This window comes from Erithacus rubecula (genome assembly GCF_903797595.1).
Source record: "Erithacus rubecula genome assembly, chromosome: 19".
Taxonomy (NCBI): Eukaryota; Metazoa; Chordata; class Aves; order Passeriformes; family Muscicapidae; genus Erithacus; species Erithacus rubecula.
This window is the reverse complement of record NC_136671.1, coordinates 6,823,189-6,844,110: the sequence shown is the minus strand read 5'-3', so window position 1 is coordinate 6,844,110 and position 20,922 is coordinate 6,823,189. Positions and strand designations below refer to the sequence as shown.

The following is a 20,922-nucleotide window of genomic DNA, read 5'->3' as shown; positions in this document are numbered from 1 at the left end:
GCGGCCCCGCCGCCGCCTCGGAGCGCCCGGGCTCGGCCGCGGCTGTGCCCGCGGGGCCGCGGACGGCGGCGCGGGGCCGGCAGGACCGCGGGGCCCCCGCGGGCCCGAGCTCGGCAGCGGCGGCAGCGCCCGGCCGGCGGCGGAGGGAGAACCGCGCTGCACCGCCCCGCCCGCCCCTTCCCGGCGCAGGCAGCGCCACGTCTCGGGCAGGAGCCGGAGCCGGAGCGGCGCCGGGCGGGCGGCCCCAGGTCTGCGGGGGGCTGGTCGGGATGGGGGCGGCGGGGGAGGCTGGGGGGCACCGGGGACCGCTTCAGGCCGGGGAGTGGGGAACCGCCCGGCCCGGCCCGGCCCGGCCCGGCCTCCCGCTGCCTCTGCCGGCGCCCGGGGACGTGCCCGGCCCGGGGACCCCGCGGCCGCGTCTGCCGGTGCCTCTCCGGTCTGTGACCGGCACCCATTGTCGTCCTGATTGTTCGTGCTTTAATCCAAATCGGTGACTGTTGTACAGCTGTTTGGCTGTGGGGTTATTGCTGTGTTCGCGTGGCGTGCCTGCGTTTCTCTGTGTGTGTGTGTGTCTGCGCAACACGGGGATACGAAAGGACTCTGAGGCCGAAATACTCTACTGTTTGATATTGGGCATGATAAAGCCATTCTTCATCACCTTGATCATTTATACGTGTTGTATGGCAAGGACAACAAACCATCTCGTGTTGGCTGGATTTTGACAAGGTGTAAGGAGCCAAAATCTTGCTTTTCTTTGTCTGTAATTCCTCTTGGTAATCTGTCCTGTAGCGTCTATTTGCTGTACAGTGGCAGTTCTAGGAGTCTTATTGAAAGCTTTGTTATACTGAAAATCTTTAAAAATCAGTAACAAATCACAGTGAAGGTATTAATTTTTTTGTTTGGTGAAGTTTCCCGTTTAGAATGGTGCTGCAGGTTCCTTCACAGCTCTCCTCTGTAAGGGTCACCTAGATAACTGTGTTTTGTGTTTTCCTGTGTGCCCTGAGCTGTTTGCTGCTTCAGAAACATTTTGGAGGTGATGCTGGTGTTGCAGGGTGACCAGGGCAGTGTGGCACAGTAGCAATTACACAAGTGCTCTCTGGAGATATGGAAGGAATGTTGCTCAAAATGTTTGTGTTCATGTAAAAAATGCAGTCAAAATATTCCTGATCTGACATTCTCCAACATCCCCCCACCCCACCCCCGAGGTTAGATCTGAATACCTGAAGAATCATATGCAAATTCCATAAACTGTGTTTGGAAATTCTTTTCTTGGCTGGCATAGGAGAAGGAAAATGTTGAGCTGCAGCCCAGGCTATGTTCTGACTGCCAGCTTGTGCTGCAATGAGTAGTTCAGAGTCTGTACAGTGATTCATACTTGTTATTTTGCAGACAAGTAAACAGTAATGATGTAATTAAATTTTTTAAAAAGTAAATCTGAATTCCTTACTTCATTTTAACAAAAGGTATTGAAACTCATTCCTTTAAATGAAATATATGGCATGTTTCCATGTATATACTGTAATTTACAGAGGAGAATGCTACTCAGATACTGGTCTTATTCTTAAAGCAGAGGCCAAAGAGATCTCTCCATTAAAGGAAACACTGATTTTAAATCAGCTGTCTTGCTAAATATTATCTGTTGCATCACTCTGCAGTGTATATGTGCTACTAAAATAGTGAGCATAAAGAGATCACTTTTTATTCCCAAATCTGGATGCTTGGTTGTATTTCATTGTCTCTGTTGTTACTGCATGTCCTGGTGCTGTCTGTGGGCACTACTTTATTTTTAACTCGTATTTTCAGAGCTCTAGTAAATGTAAATTCATTGCATTTTGTTTCTAGAGGATGCAGCTCCTTGGTGATTACGACTTTGGCTGTGAGCTGTTCCTATGATGTGGAGTTAGCAGCTGCCTGCTGCACACCAGCAGCTCTACAGCTCAGAACTGTGCTCCTGTGTGACATCTTGATGCTGTTCTTGCTGATGGAGAGAAACAGAACTTGGTAGTTCACTTGGTGGCAAATTGTTCAGAACAAGAACTTTCCAGGGATCTGGACCATTTTTACCATGGACTCCTCATCTGTCCAGCAGGATGTTCACTTGGAGAGCAGAAGCAGTATTGGGGCTCCCAGCAGCTCTGAAGAACTTTTGGATTGTAAAACCAAGTCACAGCTAGTTCCTACAGATGATATTAACAGTAAGTTATTTAATATGCACCAAATAATTTCCAAGTCTTACCCAGGCTTTTATATAATAATATGTGTTATTGTTCAGGGGCAGATTTTCCTTGAGGTTGGTATTTTCTTGTACAGCAGTTTTAAGCAAATTTGGTGAAGTCTATAGCTCTGTTTGTATGCAAAACTGTTGGGGTTTTTTTGTTTTTTTTTTAAACTGTAGAACTTGTTCTTTTGGAAGCAAAACCAAACAATTAACTTAAATACTATCAACTGTCAGGTGAGTATTTGTTGTTCAGGGTGTTAGTCTGTCTTCAGATAATGTTTCCAAGAGTGTACACCTGAAACTCTCTAGAAGGATCAGTTCTGAAATGGCTGTTCCAGAGAAAGCATGGACTGGAGTACTTTATTCTGGCAGAAGAAATCTTCCTTATAAATTAAATCACTTGGGAAAAACCCAAAATGTCTGGCTCTGCTTCCCTTAATGAAAGAGAGATGCTGACACGTACTCTCCAATTTATCTCAAAGTAACTTTTATACGTAGACAAGCTCTGTAATAAAATAATCATGCAGTAAACACGAGAAACTATTTAGAGTCCACTATCTGAGGAGATTATAGAATCAAACATGAATTGGAAGGGAGCTGTGTGGGTTATCTGGTCCAACCTGCTGCACTGAGCACAGCTAGTTCTGGAGCAAGATCAGGTTGCTCAGGGCCTTATCCTGTTGAATTCTGGAAGTGTCTGTAGAGGGAGGTTCAGCAGCCTCCCTGCCCATTCCAGTATTTACCTGCTTTCATTGTCAAAGTATTTTGTCTGCACTGAATTGTCTCTGTTTCCCTGGCAGGAGTGTGAGGATATGTTGGTGTACGAGGGTGTGGCTGGGTGGAGAGGTGTGTACATTGTGGCTGTGTAGATACACAAAAACACAGTGGTTCCTTGTGTGAAAGGAGTGACGTGATTAGGTTGGGGCCTTCTGGTACCACAGGTTTGTCACCTTGTCACAGGCAGCAGAGAGCAGGCCCTGACACTTTATTTGCTTTTCTTACACTGCCCATTTTCAGAGTGGCAGAGTGCTGGTAGGGGATTCATTCATCTTTTATGATGGAGATCACACGTTCCTGTCATCTCCTGTGTTGGACAGTTGAATTGTGGCTTACAAATAGACAGTTTGTTTTTCTGCTGCTTTTATTCTAATTGCATCTCCTTGCCCATTGTTCTAAAAACACTGCAGCTGTATTGACACTACTGCCTTTAAATTACTTTAGTTGAAGGGGTGTTTAGATTCTGAGTGTCTCCTGGCTGCGGGAAGTTGCCTGGAAATCATTCCTCCAGATTTTTTCTCCAGCATCCCTTTGGTGTATGTATACCACTCACTGTTGTGAAGAAAAGAGTGTGAATAAAGTATAAACCTGGTGCTTTCTGAGATGGGCAGAATCAATATTTCTGGATATATGAGCTATTTTATTTTTGGCTTCTTGTGGCTATTGTTAGCATTGACACCTATTTTAAATTTGGTTTTGCCAATATTCTAGTTTTAAAATGTTAGTCATTAAAAAGCTGTCTTTATCTCTGTCTTCCTTTACATGCTTGTTGTACCCACCCCTTCCATCATGCCTGCAACTGTTTTTGTGATGACAGGATGATATAAATCAAAGAAGTGATTAAAGCTAAATGAAGATACCCTATTTGAAAAAGTGTAAACTCTGTTTAAAATTGAGAAACTGTTTGGGCCAGGCTGGGAAGGGGGATGGTGGATGCTGTCTCCCCAGTGCCCAGCTGCACATCAAAGAGCTGAATCATTCAGCACAGGCCTGCAGCTGCTGAGGCTTATTTGTAGTAGACTGCCCCTCTGAGTCCCTTACACTTGATGTTTTATACTTCTAAACCTTACAGGGTTTTAAAAACCTCTGTGAAGTTTTGAAAATATTTTATATGATGACTTTTAAGATCCTGCTTGAGGACAACATAGTAAAGAAAATGAAAAGTACTTGTTCTGGTCTTTTAAAGTAAAGGCTCAAAAATCCTCTATGAAATTTGTCCTGCCAGTTGCTGTCAGTAGCAGTTTCCATATTCATACAATGGAAAGGCAGTAGTGCTGGCATTGTATTTGGGTGGAGCCATGAAGATCAATGAGGTGGCTTGAAGTGTAGCTCAGTAAAACTTTCTTTTCCAGCTACCAGTAATAACATCAATGAAGTGCCAAATGAAGAGGGAAGTGTGGAGATAAACAGCAAAGTGGATGCCTGCCAGAATGGGCCAGAGTCGCTCTGCCCCGACTCTCCTGTGTCTTTTGATCCCACCAGCAGTGAGCAGGGTGAAGAGTCATCCCCAGGTGTGACTGGTTTCCATGACAGCCTAAGGAAGTCTCAGGGAACTAGTGCTGAGGGCATAGCTCTTAGAAAAGAAGCTTTGCAGTCTCTCAAACTAAGTCTTCCCATGCAAGAAACTGAATTGTGTAAGCATCTGTTTATGGTGGTGCCCCTGCTTTCTTTTGCTGCATAAAGCTTTTTACTCTGAGCCTGGCTCTGGACTCCTGTAACATCATTTAAGCTTGAACTAAACTTCATTTTTGCAGTAAACATTTACTTAGAACTACAATTAATTTTCTTTCAGTAAACCACCCTCTGCTGCAGCTAAGGCATGTGCCTTACCATTTAAAACTGGCTCTTCGCTGGAGGGGAATTCTCGCTTTCTTGGGCTGAAGCTATTCTAATCTTCTTGATTATTAGGAGTAACAGGTGACATTAAAAAAAAAAGAACAGCAGAATGAGGAGATTTTAAGCTAAGAAAAAAAAAGAAGAGCAATAAAAGGGGGAGAGGGGAAAGCCTTTATGTGTCTAAAAGTCTTACTATAGGATAAGTTTAATGTGAGTTAATAAAAGGTAAGAAAACGTAACTAGGGAAGAATTTTCCATTACGTGTAGGGAATGAATGGACTGTGTAGGTCTTGATTGGTTTTACAATTTTATACTGTCAGAAATGCAGAACAGGTGAGATTAAGTGGTAGCAATTTTTTCTTGCTGTAATCTCTTGTCATGTATCTGTGGAGGAGCTATAACATTTGCAAACTGAGCAGTGGAAGTCCACAGGCTTTACCAGTGCTTACACAAGGGTGTATTTGAAGAGAGTCATTCAAGGTGCATGTCAGTGGGCTTTCCTTTTATTCCTTGCTTAAGCATGAAGCATGTTGCTCATGATAGAAGGGGCTTTTACCTTTTGCATGCCTTTTGCCTGTTTTGGAATTTTCTGTTTGACTGTGAAGATGCCTTTCCCTTACAGGCTCAGTGAAGTCTTCATTGCCATTGGAAAATGAAGAACAAATCAGACTTCAGGCAAGAAGGCGTCTGGAAGAACAGCTCAAACAATACCGAGTGAAGAGACACCAAGAAAGAGTGAGTACCACACACCACAGCTTCCTGATTGTGTTTTGTAGAGAAGCTTGAAAACTTTATCATGTCTGTGTCCTGAATGAAAATGTTCCATCGTTTTCTCAAATGGGAGAAAGCATTTTTTCTTTTGAACAGGCAAAATTTGGTTCTGTGACCTCATTAGTAATGTACCATTCTGTGCTGCTTAAAATAGGGGAGGAAAAAACACACACCAAACTTAAAGTAACCTAAATATTCAATTTTGCCTATATTTTTCAGTTACCTTTTGGAGTCTCACATTAACATTTTCTATATACTGAAGCTTGGTAGGGTTGATTGCTGATACAATATACCTTGTTTATGAAAGGATGTATGTTTAATATCAGTGTAAAAGTGTAGAGCTTTATATCTTATTTTGCTGTAACAGCAAAATAAGTGTTGGATGCTGTTTTGAAGTTAACATTCTGGAATTTATTGTTGCCTCTTTGCTTCTTTTAGTCGAGTCAGTCTACGTCCAAAACCCGTCCCTCCAGCACCCTGGATCCTGAGCTGATGTTAAATCCAGAAATCCTGCCAAGAGCCAGCACTGTAGCAATGACAAAAGAATACTCCTTTTTGCGGACCAGCGTTCCCAGGGGGCCAAAGCTGGGCAGCTTGGGACTTCCAGCATCCTCAAAAGGAAGGAGAAGCTCAAAATCTAAGGCCAGCAAGATCCGGTCCTTGGCTGATTACAGAACTGAAGATTCAGATGCTCAAAATGCTGCTGCGAATCCTGTGGCTACTGACTTGTCTGGGGGGGCTGTGATGCAAAGCAGAAGTGGTCCAACATCAGTTGTTTCTGAGATCAGTCTGCCCTCTGACATGGATGATAGAGCAGAGAGTTCCTCCTTGGCAGGAGACAGCATTTCAGAGATTGACGGGAGCGAAGTGGGGATGAGGCTGGATGGAAATGAGAGCGACAGCTCTACCTACAGCAGTGTGTCAGGGAAAGGCCTGTATGGCAGTTCACTGAATGCAGAAGGCAAGCAGGATACTCCATATACAATAAATGGCCAGAAGATACATCCTGAAGCAATGGGGCAATTTCCTTCCATCAGCGAGGTGCTGCAGGCTGCGGCGGTGGAGCATCAGGCCCAAGAGCAAGAAGTTAATGGAGAGGTACGGAGCAGGAGAGACAGTATTTCCAGCAGGTAAGAGATCTGTTGTTGGTTAATTGTATTTTCTTGGAATAGGCAGCCTGTTACTTTTCCCTCCTACTAACTTTAGATCCAGTTTTAACTTACACTGTAATTGAGTTTGGTAGGAGCTTACAAATTCTAAAAGAATCTGTGAGATCACTTGAGTACCTATTTACTGAGTATATCTTTAGAGAAGGATATTTTTGCCACAGGCTGTGTTAAATGTACTGCAAGCAGTTGTTTCTGTCTGTATAGAAAGACTTCATTCAGTGAATCACTCATGAGACTTGGTCTATAAAGTCTGTAAGTGTAGACTTGATTGTCTCAATGATATTTAGTATTGTCCTTTTCCTAGTCCATGCAGGTACCTTTCAGACCTCACATAGTTAAGAAATGCCAACAGTCTTGTCCTAGATATCCTCCTCAGCCCTTTGAGAATGAGATTTAGTCTCCCAAGCTTATGTGTATATGACAGGTATTAAACTGATTCAGAAAGCAAGTGCATGACTTGGCAAAGCCCTTAACAATGTGTGCTTTTTATCAGTTGTCTGCAGATGCATGTTTTTTTGAAATTACCTCCCCTCCTGCTTTGTTGGAATAAAACATCATGCCCAGAGATGTTGAGGTGTACAATCAGTTGTTGATGATTATTCTGCCTTAGATTTATTTCTTATGGTAATGAGAGAAGATCTTTTTCTCCAGGTGCCTTGGCTGTACAGCAAGGAATCAGTATAAGGAATCCGTTGTTCTTCCTTCTTTTGCAGCAGCTGTTGGTATTTCTCAGGCACATTAAAGGAAACAGTTCCAAGAATAATTTTGGAGGTTTTGTGGTCCCATCATGTCCTTTTACTTCTTTACTTACCTTTACAAGTGATTACTTCACATAAAAAATAACAAATATGTGGTGCCACACTAGATTCTAGTTGCTGCAAGTACAGGAAACTAAAGCATAAAACCTTAGCATTAATATAATTTCTTTCTCTTTTTAACAGAGGTTGTTACAGTGCGTACTGGATCTATCATAAAGCCAGAAAAAAGGTTCTACAATCTAAACCATAGAGAGTCTGAGTATCTCTTAATTTCAGAGTCACTTTTCTTCAACTAGATGAGTGTTGTATTTTAACCCTGTGACTGTGCTTGTGCTCTCTCTGTCTCCAGTGTTTCTATGGAAAGCTCTGTCGCAGGAACTCATGACGAGATGTTGCAGGTCATGAAGGAGAAGATGAGACTTGAAGGGCAACTAGAAGCACTCTCACTAGAAGCTAATCAGGTAGAAAATGAATTTGGAATTCTGTATTCAGCAAATCAAAATAATATTTGTAAGTCTCCAAAGATTTCTTAAAAAAAAAAAAAAAGGAAAAAAATGAGGTTTCTCTATTTTTTTAAAGTCAAATTAAAATGGAGAATAAATCTGGAGCAGTGCAAGCAATGTCTTTAAAAGTATTTTCTCGTTGTTGTAATTGATGGTATAGCACTTCAAATAGAAATTGTTCTTCCTTAAAGTGTGGAAATGTGTGTTTTATAAAAAATCCTGATGTGGTTCCTGACATACAATGCTCTGTATGTCCTTTCTTCTGTTTTCTTTGACTGTTTGAAATACCCAATAGGTGAAGTGCTGCTTTAAAAAGAATTTTTTATGAGCAAGTGGTCTTTGCCTTATCAAAGCCTTTTGCTGGGCATCTTTTTATATTTTCTCATGAGACTCCTGTATTTTGATTTTCTGGACACATTCAGGCTCTCAAAGAGAAGACTGAGCTACAAGCCCAACTTGCAGCTTTGAACATGAAGCTTCAGGCACAGATGGAGCACAGCCAAAACAGCCAGCAGAAGCAGGAATCCCTGAGCTCAGAAGTGGCCACATTAAAGCAGTCTTGTTGGGATCTGGAACGAGCAATGGCTGACCTGCAAAATGCCTTGGAAGCAAAGAATGCCAGTTTGGCTTCTTCAAACAATGATTTGCAGTTAGCAGAGGAGCAGTACCAGAGACTCCTGCAGAAGGTTGAAGATATGCAAAAAAATGTTCTCACCAGAGACAGTACAGGTGGGATAATGTAAATGTCAGTCTTTAAAATCAGTTGTTCCAGAAATCATTTTATTTCAACTTGATTCTGAAGGAAGAAGAAATTCCATCTTGTGTTTATTTGGTATCATACTAATAAAATTGTCTGAATTTTAAGATGTTTGGTTTTGATTTTCTGTCACAGAAGTGTCACAGTTTGCAAGCTGCCACTGCCAGCCTGGAGAGGCATAAATATTTAGTCCAGACAGTGCCTAGTTGGTTTTTTGGAAAATTGTACAAATGGTGATTTGTAATGATGACTGTATGTGCCAGGACACCTACTTCCTGATGTTTAGTTAGTTCATATTTTCTGCCTCTAAGGAGCTGTAGATGCTTACAGAAGTGATTAATTTAGTTTAATTTTATTCTGCTTATGACCTGGTACTTTGGATTCTAGCACTTTGACAGGAAAAGCCAATCTTGATATAATTAGGCATATATGCTTTTGTTCAACAACAGAGGAAAAATAGACAAAAGTATGAACGTAGGAATAATCCTTGAAAAAGTGTGCATAAAAATAGCACAATGAGGTGTGTTAGTCCAAGTCCTTTGTTTTTGTTTTTCTAGTTCATGACCTGCGACAGCAGTTGGCTTCCTTGCAGACCCAGCTTCAGAAGGTGCAGCTGGAACGGACCACACTGACCAACAGGCTGAAGGCATCTGAAACAGAAATCACATCTCTCCAAAATGTGAGGCAGTGGTACCAGCAGCAGCTGGTCCTGGCACAGGAGGCCCGTGTCAGGCTGCAGAGTGAGATGGCCAATATACAGGTATTGTGATTTATTGCATATGGGAGAACTGAAAATCTCTTTTTTTTTTTTTGTCAGTTTTATCCACAGGACATCCTAGTGGCCTTCTACAATGGCCTCACTGCACCAGTACCATGAAAGTAGCTGAAATAAGGCAGAAACACACAGTTTCAATTTTTTTTTTTTTTGAAATTATGTTGGTATTTATCTGTAATTTTTTTCCTTCCTTTAGGCTGGGCAAATGACTCAAGCAGGGATGTTGGAACATCTCAAACTAGAGAATGTGGCCCTGTCTCAGCAGCTGACTGAAACCCAGCACAGGTCCATTAAAGAAAAAGAACGTATTGCAGCACAACTACAAAATATTGAGGTATGGTTGTAGATGGCTTTTGTGAGTTATGTTCTATCCAGGTTGTATATTTATGTTTTGCAAAATCAAGGGTATTCTGATAAAGTAACGTAGGATTCTTAAGAATTGGTTAAAATCCTGCATTATAAAAGTAGTAAATATTTCAGAACAAATAAATGTGTGGCATTATGAGCAATAGGAGGGAACAAGGCCATATATTTCCTATTCAAAGGTGATATTTGCATTTTCAGTTCTGGTATTTGTTTTTAATTAAACTTTGAAGGTAAATGTAAATGTTGTCCTTTGCCCATCCATGAACTTGTTCAAGAGGAAACTTAATTGGAAGTTAATCTAAATCGGTAATGTGCTTTTTTTAAGTGTGTGAAAGTGCTCAGTAATCAGGCTTGTCCTTCCTTCCCTCCAGTAAGAAAAGTTGTGTAAAATCTGAAGTGCAGTAAGGTCACTTCCAAAGCTCTTAGAACCTCAAATTCCCCTGATTTTTCAGTAGCATTCCTTCTTCTGAGTCTCAAAGGAGTGTAAAGCAGCAAATTAGTGAAGGCACCCCATTTGCAGTGTTACTGCAGACAGCTTGTGTAAATGACAGGACTGTTTCCTGAGTAGCTACAGCATCCAAGGAATGCCTTTTGGTTTAGAATTTCCCCAAACAGCCTAATTTTAATAAAGATTCTTTGTTTTCATGCCTTGATCATCAACTGAGAAAGGACAAGGTGTTACTTAATAGGAATTCAGATTGTTACAAGTAAGCTAGACATTCACTATTATTCTAAGGTGCTTTAAGTATAGGAATGAGTGACTTCAGTGGAGGCATACAGGTGTGTAAGGCAGACATCAGAATTATTTTTGTGTTTTTCCTATACAAATTTTCTTGATAATTTACTTTTCTCTTTTACTATTTTTTTTTCCCCTCTCCTTCCCCTCCATTGAAACTGTAGAAGTTGATTCCATGCTTTTTCTGTGCAGGCTGACATGTTAGATCAAGAAGCTGCCTTCATGCAGATCCAGGAGGCTAAAACCATGGTGGAAGAAGACTTGCAGAGAAAACTAGAGGAGTTTGAGGATGAGAAAGAACAGCTTCAGAAAATGGCTGATTCTGCAGCAACATTGGAGCAGGAATTGGAACAGGTAGACTGTTGCTAATCAACTTCTCAGGAATTCCAAGGGAATACTTGTTTGGCAGAAAAAGCAATAGTAACCTGAAAGATTGCTGCAAAAATGAAGTGTGTAATAAAGTCATTCTGTTCCAGGTGAAAAGGCCTTTTTCTCAACCATGTCAGTAATAATACTTTTTAAAAATTTCATAACTACTGTCTTGCCAGATGCTGGGGTTTTTTTAGTGAATTAAATATTTTGTAAGTATAGACAAGAACCATAGATTCATGTTCAAAGTTGTTAGCCAAGATATCATTACATACATTTACACTTTCAGAGCCTTGCTTTGCCTTGTAACCTTATGCAGGCAGATGTCAAGGGCTGCAGTGACCTGAGTATATGATAGCTCAGTACTATATTTCATGTAATGATATAATGCTGAATTTACTGTGGACACATTTTTCAAGTAAAACTTTTGGATACTTGAATATTATGAACATTTCAGTTTAGTTGTTCTGGTCATTGCTTAGCCTGTAAGCTAAGAGCTGCTGCTCAAGGCAGAGCAAATAGAAGTAAAGATAAAAAATACTTCCACCTTCTGGTATATTCTCCTACAGGCTAAAATATTAATTATAATACTTAATTTTGATTAGAGTGCTTTTGGAAAGATAACCTTTGTTTCCTATTAATTTAATGTTAAAATATTTCCTGTCAGGTCAAGTTGACTTTGCATCAGCGAGATCTGCAGCTTGAATCCTTGCAGCAAGAACACCTTGACCTGATGAAGCAATTGACTCTAACCCAAGAGACTCTGCACACCAAAGAGCAGTCCCTGGATGACCTGCAAACACAGTATGATGAACTGAAGGCCAGGCTAGAAGAGTTCCAGAGTGATGCTGCTTCTAAAGATGACACAATCCAGTATTTGCAGAATGAGAAGATTGTGTTGGAAGTCGCTCTTCAGGCAGCAAAAGCAAGTAAAGAGCAACTTGATGAAGGAGCAACACGCCTTGGAGAAGATACAGAAGTAACATCACAAATCTTGGAGCAGCTGAAGCAGGAAATGGCAGTCAAGTCAAGCCAGGTAATGATCTTTGTGACATCTTACCAGTTTTAAAACACAGTAATTTGGAGTACAGGTCACAGTTTGGGAAGTAATTTTGTAATGTGCTCTTTTCTGTGGCACTGTGGGCACTTTTCATGTGCAGTAATTTGACTCCTAGTGTGGTGACCTGGTGAATGTATTTTTGTATAAGATGTTTTGTTATCTAACCATTGGGATGCTTAGTCAGAAATGGCATCCTTGGTAGATTAGGCAGCTGTTAAAAATCAGACAGATATGCTCACTGAAGAAATCAGGTATAATATGACATTTGGCACATAAAACAATGTTTTCTTTTTCCTCCTCTGACAGGTGGAAAATCTGCAACAAGAAAATGCCAGCCTCAAAAAACAGCTTCAAAAAGTAAAGGAACAGTTCCTGCAGCAGAAGGTGAGCAAAAGCAAAGAAATTTCAGAGACATAAACCCAAGGAATACACTTTTTTACTTTCTTGAAGACATGTGCTTCTTGGCGAGGTTATGAGGATATTTAAATCTATTTTTTGTATCACAGACATTAAAACACAGAAACTGTATAACTTACAGTTGAATTTCCATCTATAACTAATGTAAAAGCTGATCCACCAATCAATTCATGCTTTGATATGGCTTTAGGGAGTTTGCCAAATGATCCACCGTAGAAAATGTCTCTTTGGTTTGCTGATTAGGTTTGCTTTTGGAAAAGCACTTGGAAGTCCTCAAGTGTTGTAATTTCCTTCCAGCTTTGAAAAATCATAGTTGCTTCAGTAATTCGATGGTAAATAAGTGCTTTACTTCAAATTTTATTCTGAATTTACACAGTTTTGAAACAACAATTTGAAATGGATATGCCATTAGCATTGCACATATATGTGTCTTGTTTATAAGGTGGCACCATTAATTTGCTGCTTAATTGCTTATTAACCTAATGTCAAAGTTTGTTTTAGCTTGTTATGTTCAAGTTTGGGAAGGCTGTTTAAACTGTCAGTCATAGTTAAGCCCTCTTCTCATGGCAGAAGTTACTAGTTGTGTGCATGGGATGGTTAATTTTTTACAATTAGTTTGGTTTTTAAAAATGGCACATAATTGATGCAGTTTCCATGAAGAATGTGAAGAAGAGCATCCCTTACTGCAAGAACACTGAAGTGTTTCATTTAATGAACTGCTAATGTAAACTGTTATTTGATATCTGAACTTGCATAAAAGCCTTTGAACCAGAGTAAATATCTTACAGAAACTGGTGCTGGTTTGTATGACACCCCCACCCCCTCAAACTAAAACAATATCAGTAAATACTTTCTAGTAAATCAGTGAAAAATTTGCAAAGCTGAAACAGAATTGACATCATCCTCTTGAAACTCTTGTGTGCAAGGTCATGGTGGAAGCTTATCGAAGAGATGCGAGTTCCAAGGACCAGCTCATCAGTGAGCTGAAAGCTACAAAGAAGAGGCTGGACTCGGAACTGAAGGAGACAAAACGAGAGCTGCTGAGAATCCAAGTGGAAAAACAGTCACTGGAATCTGAGCATTCAAAACTGCAGAAGGAAGTATCTCAGGTTCACCAGCAGATGGTGGAAATAGAAAATCACCTCCAGTCAGTGCAGAAAGAACGAGATGATATGGAAACACGCCTGCAGGTATGGAAGGCTTTGAACTTGGTGTTAACAGTGGTGGCCTCAGTAGGAAGAGTTAAAGAGGAAATAAAAGGGAAAGAGAGTATGGACAATTGGAGAACAATTTATATTTAGAGATGGAAGTAATTTTGAAATTTCATTATTTTTCTTTTATAATCAAACATACACAACAAACATGATTTTCTTCCTACACTCATTGCTCTTCTTTTCTTTCCTGTTAAGTCTTTGCAGTTTGATAAGGAACAAATGGAATCTCTTGCTGAGGCAAATCAGGCATTAAAACAACAAGTAGAGCAAATGCAAGAAGAGGCAAAAAAGTAAGTTTTCTTCTAGCACAGACAAAAGAACTACAGCATTTGGTTTTCATATTTGGCTTTCAGATGGGTTTTGTTGGGTCATGTGAAAAATTAATCTGTTTGTGAAGCAGCTTTTGTTTTTACCTGGTGTTTTCTTTTCCTTTCACACCAGGGCCATTACAGAGCAGAAACAGAAAATGAAGCGACTCGGGTCAGACCTGACAAGTGCTCAGAAAGAGATGAAAGCAAAACACAAAGCCTATGAGAATGCAGTCAGCATTCTCAGTCGGAAGCTGCAGGAATCTCTTACTGCAAAGGAATCTGCTGAGGCAGAGCTGAGCAAACTAAAGGCACAAATTACTGATGGTGGGAATGACCAGATTGCTCAGGTATGCAGATGTCCTTTGACATTGTAAGAAGTCAAAGCTGTAAGTCTTGAAATACTGTTTGACCCTGAAGTGATGAAAATATTTGGAAAATAAAGCTAGATAAGAACATGGTGTTAGAGTTCTGAGCACTGAGAACTTCTTTAACTATATTTGAGAGACGTGATTTGGCAGGCTAGATTTACTGATGAAATTTTTATTGGTGGTTGGTTTTTTGGTGGGATTTTTAAATTTTTTTTAATGGTTGGTATCTGAAGATTTCCCAAGATTCTAGCCCTTATTGCTTTTTTCTCTTTGACAGGTAAAAGTTTTTCAAAGTAACCACAGCATATTTATATATGTTAGGCCTGTAATAAGAAAATTAATTTACTGAGGGAGGCTCCAATTTCTTGAACCAATGGAGCAAAATATCAAATACACCAACAGCAGTAGCTGGATGCAAAGGTGGAAAGCTCTGAGCAAGACCTTTAAATTAAACACTAGCACCTAATTTCATATTTGCTAGAGAAGCAACCTTTTTAACCAAAGCAGAAGTGACTCCTGAAGATGGGTGTAATCACGTGTGACCTCTGTGTCTTTAGGAGAAGATTCAAGCTCTGAAGACAGAACTGCGAGCTGTGAGCAGCAGTAAGTTGATGCTGGAAAAAGAGTTGCAAGAAGTGATTTCACTGACCAGCCAGGAGCTTGAAGAATACAGAGAGAAAGTGCTGGAACTTGAGGATGAGGTGATTGCTTGAATTGGCTTGGTTGATGTGCAAATGACTGTAAAAAGTGCCTGAGAGACGGGGAAAAATTTTGGTACCAAAATTTTATTCCAGCAGTGGTGAAAATCAGAATCATGGATAGGAGAAATCATGTCTGTGCTACTTGCAAATTTTGTTGCCTTGTGCTGGTTCTTTGTGGTTTCATGAGTCATTGTCCTATAGAGAAATAGGATGAGAGAGAGGAGTGGTTCCTGTATTAGATACCAGCTGTGTCTGGTCATGAGACAGTGAGGATATGTGAATCATTAGCTTTTGGAACTACTGAGAGTCATGGATATCCAGTGACATTGAGGGCCAGGTGATGGTGTTCAGTTGTAGAGTGGCACCAAAAAATTATATATATATCAACTACTCTGGATCTGTACATGAACAGTACTCCTGGATTCTTCTTTCTAGCAAACATTTTAGTCTTTCAACAGGAAAATATACCAATGTGAACTTACTTTTAAATGTTCATTTTAAAAAGAAAAAAGAAATAAGAAATGCCACTCTGGAAAAACTAAAGGCATAATGAGTTTAACTCACAATTTTTTTGTGGTGATAGCCTGAAGCTGTTTGGTTATGTTTGTTTGATTTGTCTTTTTCTTTGACTATAGCTTCAGGAATCTAGAGGTTTCAGGAAGAAGATAAAACGTTTAGAAGAAATGAATAAGAAGTTGGCCCTTGAACTGGAGCATGAACGTGGAAAACTTACAGGTCTCAGCCAGTCCAACGCTGCTTTGAGGGAGCACAATAATATCCTCGAAACAGCATTAGCAAAAAGAGAGGCAGACTTGGTACAATTGAATCTGCAGGTATTTGGCTTTTTGATGTTGTCATTTCAGAAAGGAATTGGCTCATAAATACAAAGTTGGTGCATTTATTCCAGCCCTGGGTTTCCCATGTGTTGCATAACAGCATCAATGGGGGGGTTGAACAAGAGAGCAGAAATGGGATTTGGCACTAAACAGAGTTTTCTTTAGAAATAAAATTGCACTACAATATTTGCAGTAGTGAAGGTGTAGATAGTTGGAACATACTAAATCCATTTGTATTACATATGGATTCATTGGGATAAATAATTTTTATTCCAATAGTAATACATTAATGTGGACATAAGCAATGAACCACCATTTAACAGTAGCTACTTGTAAGGTTGAAGGCACTGTGTGGAAAGAGTGATCAGTGAACAGCAGAGAGTTGTTCTGCAATCCCTGCATTGGCTTGTGTTTATATTTCCTCTGCTTCCAGTGAGCACACACAAAATGTGCTTTTGTTTTTGTGATGTGTTACAGGTTCAGGCTGTCCTAAAGCGGAAAGAGGAAGAGGATCAGCAAATGCAACAACTTATTCAAGCTTTACAGGCTTCCCTAGAGAAGGAAAAGTTAAAAGTTAAAGACCTTCAGAAGCAGGTAATGCTTATCTTTTATTTACTCAGAAAGTGATTTAAAGGTATGTTGGCTGTTTTGTAACATACTGCTTCCTGGTCAGGATGGCCAGTGGCTTAAAGATCAGTTGATGCCTTCTCTGTTGTGTCCTGTGTTAAGCTCCCTTTATGATTCAGCTGCAGAGACAAAACAAAGTACAACTGTGTCTTTTTGTCCTGTTAGGAAGCAGCAGCCAAGGCGGATGCAGCCCACAACCGGCGACACCACCGGGCAGCGATGCTCGAGCTCAGTGAGATCAGGAAGGAGCTCCATGCCAAAGAGCTGCTGGTCCAGGCCCTGCAGGCTGAGGTGGACAAGCTGCAGTAAGTACATGTCTCAAAAAGAGCAGAAATTAAAACAAATCCTCTGAAAAAGCTATGCAACAGTGGATTTTTGGGTTTGCCCCTTTGGGGTGGATTATGTTGAATGTTCCCCAGCAGAACCTGACCACAAGATGCTTGTTTGGACTCTGCATTTTTCTCTCTCTATAATTCAGTTAGACCTGAGGTACACTGTTTTTAGGCTTCACTATCTGCTTTTTTTTCCTCTTTCACCACACACTTCTACTGTTTCACATTGCTAGTAAGGATTAACACTGCATGTCTCCTGTTATTCTTCTTTTTACATCCCTGAGGAACTGCATAGAGGATTTGATTATTGACTGTGTTCCACAATGTATTCAAATTCAGTTTGCTCAGATATAAAATTTTTTCTTAAATTATAAGAAATTCTCAGACCCACATGAAAATTGATAAAAGCTTAGCCCTAGTACTCCAAAAACAAAGCAAAATTGCTGGCAGGGTTTTGTTTGTTTGTTTTTTGCTGCATAATCTGTTGTTTGTAATTGGACTGTTACCACTGCTCAAGAATTTAGTATATTTTTTTTCAATATTTAATATTTATACATCTCTGTTGTAGAATCTTTTTTTGATTTAACTCTTGCTCTATGATTGTGTTGGCAAAGCCCTCAGTCAAAGCTGTAATTAACCAGGTTCCATGCATTTCCAGGTCATGTTATTTATAGTTAACTGGCTAATTCAGTGAAGTTCTTGTTTTAAAGAACAGATTGAGCAACTGCTGTGTCTGTTAATCTTGCTGTGCAGGGCAGAGGATGAAAAACATTCCCAGGAGGTATCTCAGTTTCAGCAAGAGCTGGCAGAAGCCAGATCTCAGCTCCAAGTTCTGCAGAAAAACCTGGATGACAAACTTAGTGAGCAGCCATTAGTAAGCCAAGAGGTAAAAAGTGAACACTTACTGTGTTTATCTGTATTTCTATTGCATTGTATGACTTTGTCTTTAATTCAGCATATTTAATAAAGCTTTGCTAAGTTTTCTTAAGGTTTTCATTCTATATATAAGAATATATATTTGATTTTGTGGTTGATTGCACCTGTAGGTAAGTCCAGTGATTTTTTTTTTTCTCCACTGGCAGGTGGAAGACCTGAAGTGGGAAGTAGAACGAAAAGAAAGAGAAATTGAAACACTTAAGCAGCAGCTGGACATGAGTGAACAGCGTAGCCACAAGGAGTTAGAAGGGATACAAGTTGTCCTGCAGGTATTTAATCAAGCCAATTCTGATGGATTGGAATTTTGATTGCTGTAGGGGGATAGTTAAAATAATAATTTTATTTTTTAAAAGCATGCTTACACTTTTTCTGAATTTTTACTTTGACTGTGCTGTTACTTTTGTATTTCTTCAACCTTTATGCCATTAATATAGGTTACTGACTTTCTTTTAACTTAAACTCTGATTTTCTGCCATGGCAAATTTGTTTCAAAAGCAGTGTTTTGTGTTGGTTTTTTCTTCTGAAAAGATTGTAAGAACATTAGTTAGCTGGAATTCTTATGCTGTTTCTCTACATCACACTGATTCTCTTCCCATTTATAGAACATCAAGACTGAGTTGGAAATGGTGAGGGAAGACCTGTCAGTGACTCAGAAGGATAAGTTTATGCTGCAGGCTAAAGTGACTGAACTGAAGAACAGCATGAAGTCACTGCTGCAGCAAAACCAGCAGCTGAAGTTGGACCTGAAGCATGGCAAGATGAAGAAGGTATTTAAATAGGAAGAACACATTGTAAAATACAGGAAAATTCTCTGCTAATGCTCTTAAATAACCCAACAAGGATGTGCCTGTGATTCCTGCTCCATAGTGCAAATGTGCACCAGTGGTGTGATGTGAGACTCTTTCTAGGTGGGAAAAATTATATTATTGAAATAACTTAATTGTGTTTCTGACTCTCCTTTTTTTCCTTTAACCAGAGGAAAGAACTGAAAGGTGAAAATAACTCTTCCAATCCTGTGACTCCAGTCAAGATCCCTGATTGTCCAGTGCCTGCTGCCTTGCTGGAAGAACTGCTGAAACCAACAGCTGTGAGCAAGGAGCCTCTAAAGAATCTGAACAGTTGTCTCCGGCAATTGAAGTATGGCCTTTTTTTTAAACCATATTAAAGAATCTTAAAAATGTTTTCAGGAAACCAGCTGCCACCATGAGGAAAAAAAGATTTGTAAAATTAATTCTTTATTGGGATTATATTTAGGACAGTAGGATGTTCTGTCATTGTAAGTGCATGCTTATATGGTTATTACCATGGTGAAAAAAGACTTTATAATAAATTAAAAATGTCCATCCTAACTTGTACACAGCAGAAAAAATTAGAAACACATATTAATGTTTTTGCATAATAATAAGTATATTGTATTTGTTTTGCTCTTAAAGAAGACCTAAGAAGTTCCTAAGCTTCTTGTAGATTTCTTTTACATACAGCTATATCTTAAGTAGTTTTGGAGTAGGTAGCAAGAATCAGAAATGTAATTTTTTGGTCTTGCATTTAGCAGTCAGTTTTCTGCTTGCTAATTTTTGCTTTTTTTTGTTCTCAATCCATTGAAAGGCAAGAGATGGACAGCCTTCAGCGCCAGATGGAGGAACACACCATTACAGTACATGAGTCAATGTCTTCATGGACTCAGATTGAGGGCAAGTTAATGGACCTTTCTTCTACAAGTTCTACAGCTGCATCAGACCAGCAGGAGACTCCTACTGCAGATGAAAAGAAAGAGAATTGTAGTGTTAGTGACAAGGAAGCTTTGACACTATAACCTCCTTATCAGCTGTCTTTCTTCCTATTGCTTTAAGTATATAAAAAAATCTTTATAAAAATTATTTATTTCATTTTTTTAAATGGTGTTCAGAGTTGTGCTTTTGCCTATAGAAGCAAAGGGCACTGATTTGAGAAACTGATGGAATAGTAAATGTAGAATGTGCTTTTCTAAGGGTTTGTTTGAAACCTTGCCATAACAATCGTCATGTTGGGTACTGCCAAGTGGTGAATCTAGCTCATTTGAGGGTTTAGTGAGAGATTCAGATGAAGGTTTAAAATGAGGTCAAGAGGAGCATCTGGTTTCAAGTATATAATTGTTCAATCTGGGTGAGTTTGTTAAGGAATTACTGTTAATTATGTAACATCTAGGTTTTCTTGTTTGTTTTTTTTTTTTAATTTGTGGGAATAGGATGTATTTTCCCCCACCTTGGGTTGTAGCCAAACTACAGAGAAAAGTAAGTACTCATGTTCAGCCATTAGCAGTGGTTGAGAACTGAATATGCTAAGTATTCTGTTGTCCCTCCTACAGTCTCTTATTCTTGAAATTCAGATTATGGATATCTGTATTTGAAGAAAAAGAAATTATTGTAAGCCATTTCCAGTTTTGAAGATGACCTCTGACCTATAACAGAAGAAACAAGACTGTAAAGACAAGCAGTGCAGACCAGTTGGTATCTTTGGCAGATTTGCCTGGGATGTTTGCTGATGTTTTTCTCTTACAGTCACAGGCCAGTAGTGAGCTTTGCTTCACTGCACAAATACTTTGCACCTTTTTATTTCAAGTTTTGAAGTAGACACCCATTAAAAAGTATGTGTGTAAAAAATATATATATATATATATATGAGAAAAAAATCATAATTTTCTGACTTTGAATATCTGGTTTAATATGCTTATATACTGTAAGTTAAGGCTACAATGAGGGGTTTTGTTACTGTCATTGTTTTAATGTTATGTTTAAGTTTGCTTTTCTTTGACATACTGTACAAATGGCTTAGGGAAATGAGCCCCTAAAGCTAGAGCTTTTAGAAATGTAATTATTTTTACTTTAAAAGACATAATGCCTATAAAATTATTATTTTTAATAGCTTTATCTTCTCCCACACTTCCTCTATTTTTTGCACCCTCTATTCCAAAATATCCACCATGAATGGAAGTGTTGGTACTGTGGCAGCCCCTCTGCAGAGCACCTTGACTAAGTTATTTTTAAAGCAGCTCACTTTAGTTTCCTTCATCTTTGGTCCCATTGCTCCATGTGGCTCATAATGCAGT

General features: G+C 39.6%; 1 protein-coding gene across 2 annotated transcripts; it reads left to right on the top strand.

Annotated features, from left to right (window-relative positions):
* Positions 1-108: 108 nt before the first annotated feature.
* On the top strand, positions 109-19,733 carry GOLGA3 (golgin A3). Of its 2 annotated transcripts, none has more exons than XM_079322879.1 (24): positions 109-248; positions 1,843-2,195; positions 4,348-4,506; positions 5,454-5,566; positions 6,041-6,732; positions 7,879-7,990; positions 8,455-8,761; positions 9,347-9,549; positions 9,761-9,898; positions 10,859-11,020; positions 11,703-12,071; positions 12,402-12,479; positions 13,439-13,702; positions 13,922-14,016; positions 14,168-14,384; positions 14,963-15,106; positions 15,742-15,939; positions 16,420-16,536; positions 16,735-16,874; positions 17,655-17,787; positions 17,984-18,106; positions 18,440-18,604; positions 18,814-18,974; positions 19,443-19,733. In XM_079322879.1, the coding sequence occupies exons 2-24, from the start codon at positions 2,066-2,068 to the stop codon at positions 19,648-19,650; spliced, it is 4,428 nt and encodes a 1,475-aa protein (XP_079179005.1). In that variant the 5' UTR covers positions 109-248; positions 1,843-2,065; the 3' UTR covers positions 19,651-19,733. The 2 variants fall into 2 exon arrangements, with proteins under 2 accessions (XP_079179005.1, XP_079179004.1); XM_079322878.1 differs by having other exon boundaries at positions 4,348-4,629.
* The last annotated feature ends 1,189 nt before the right edge of the window (positions 19,734-20,922 follow it).

Coding starts and splice junctions, on each gene's coding strand:
- GOLGA3 (XM_079322878.1), top strand. CDS start 2,066: ATGGACTCCTCATCTGTCCAGCAGGATGTTCACTTGGAGAGCAGAAGC. Junction 13,703..13,921: donor ATATGGAAACACGCCTGCAG/GTATGGAAGGCT, acceptor TTTCCTGTTAAG/TCTTTGCAGTTTGATAAGGA. Junction 14,385..14,962: donor GGAATGACCAGATTGCTCAG/GTATGCAGATGT, acceptor CTGTGTCTTTAG/GAGAAGATTCAAGCTCTGAA.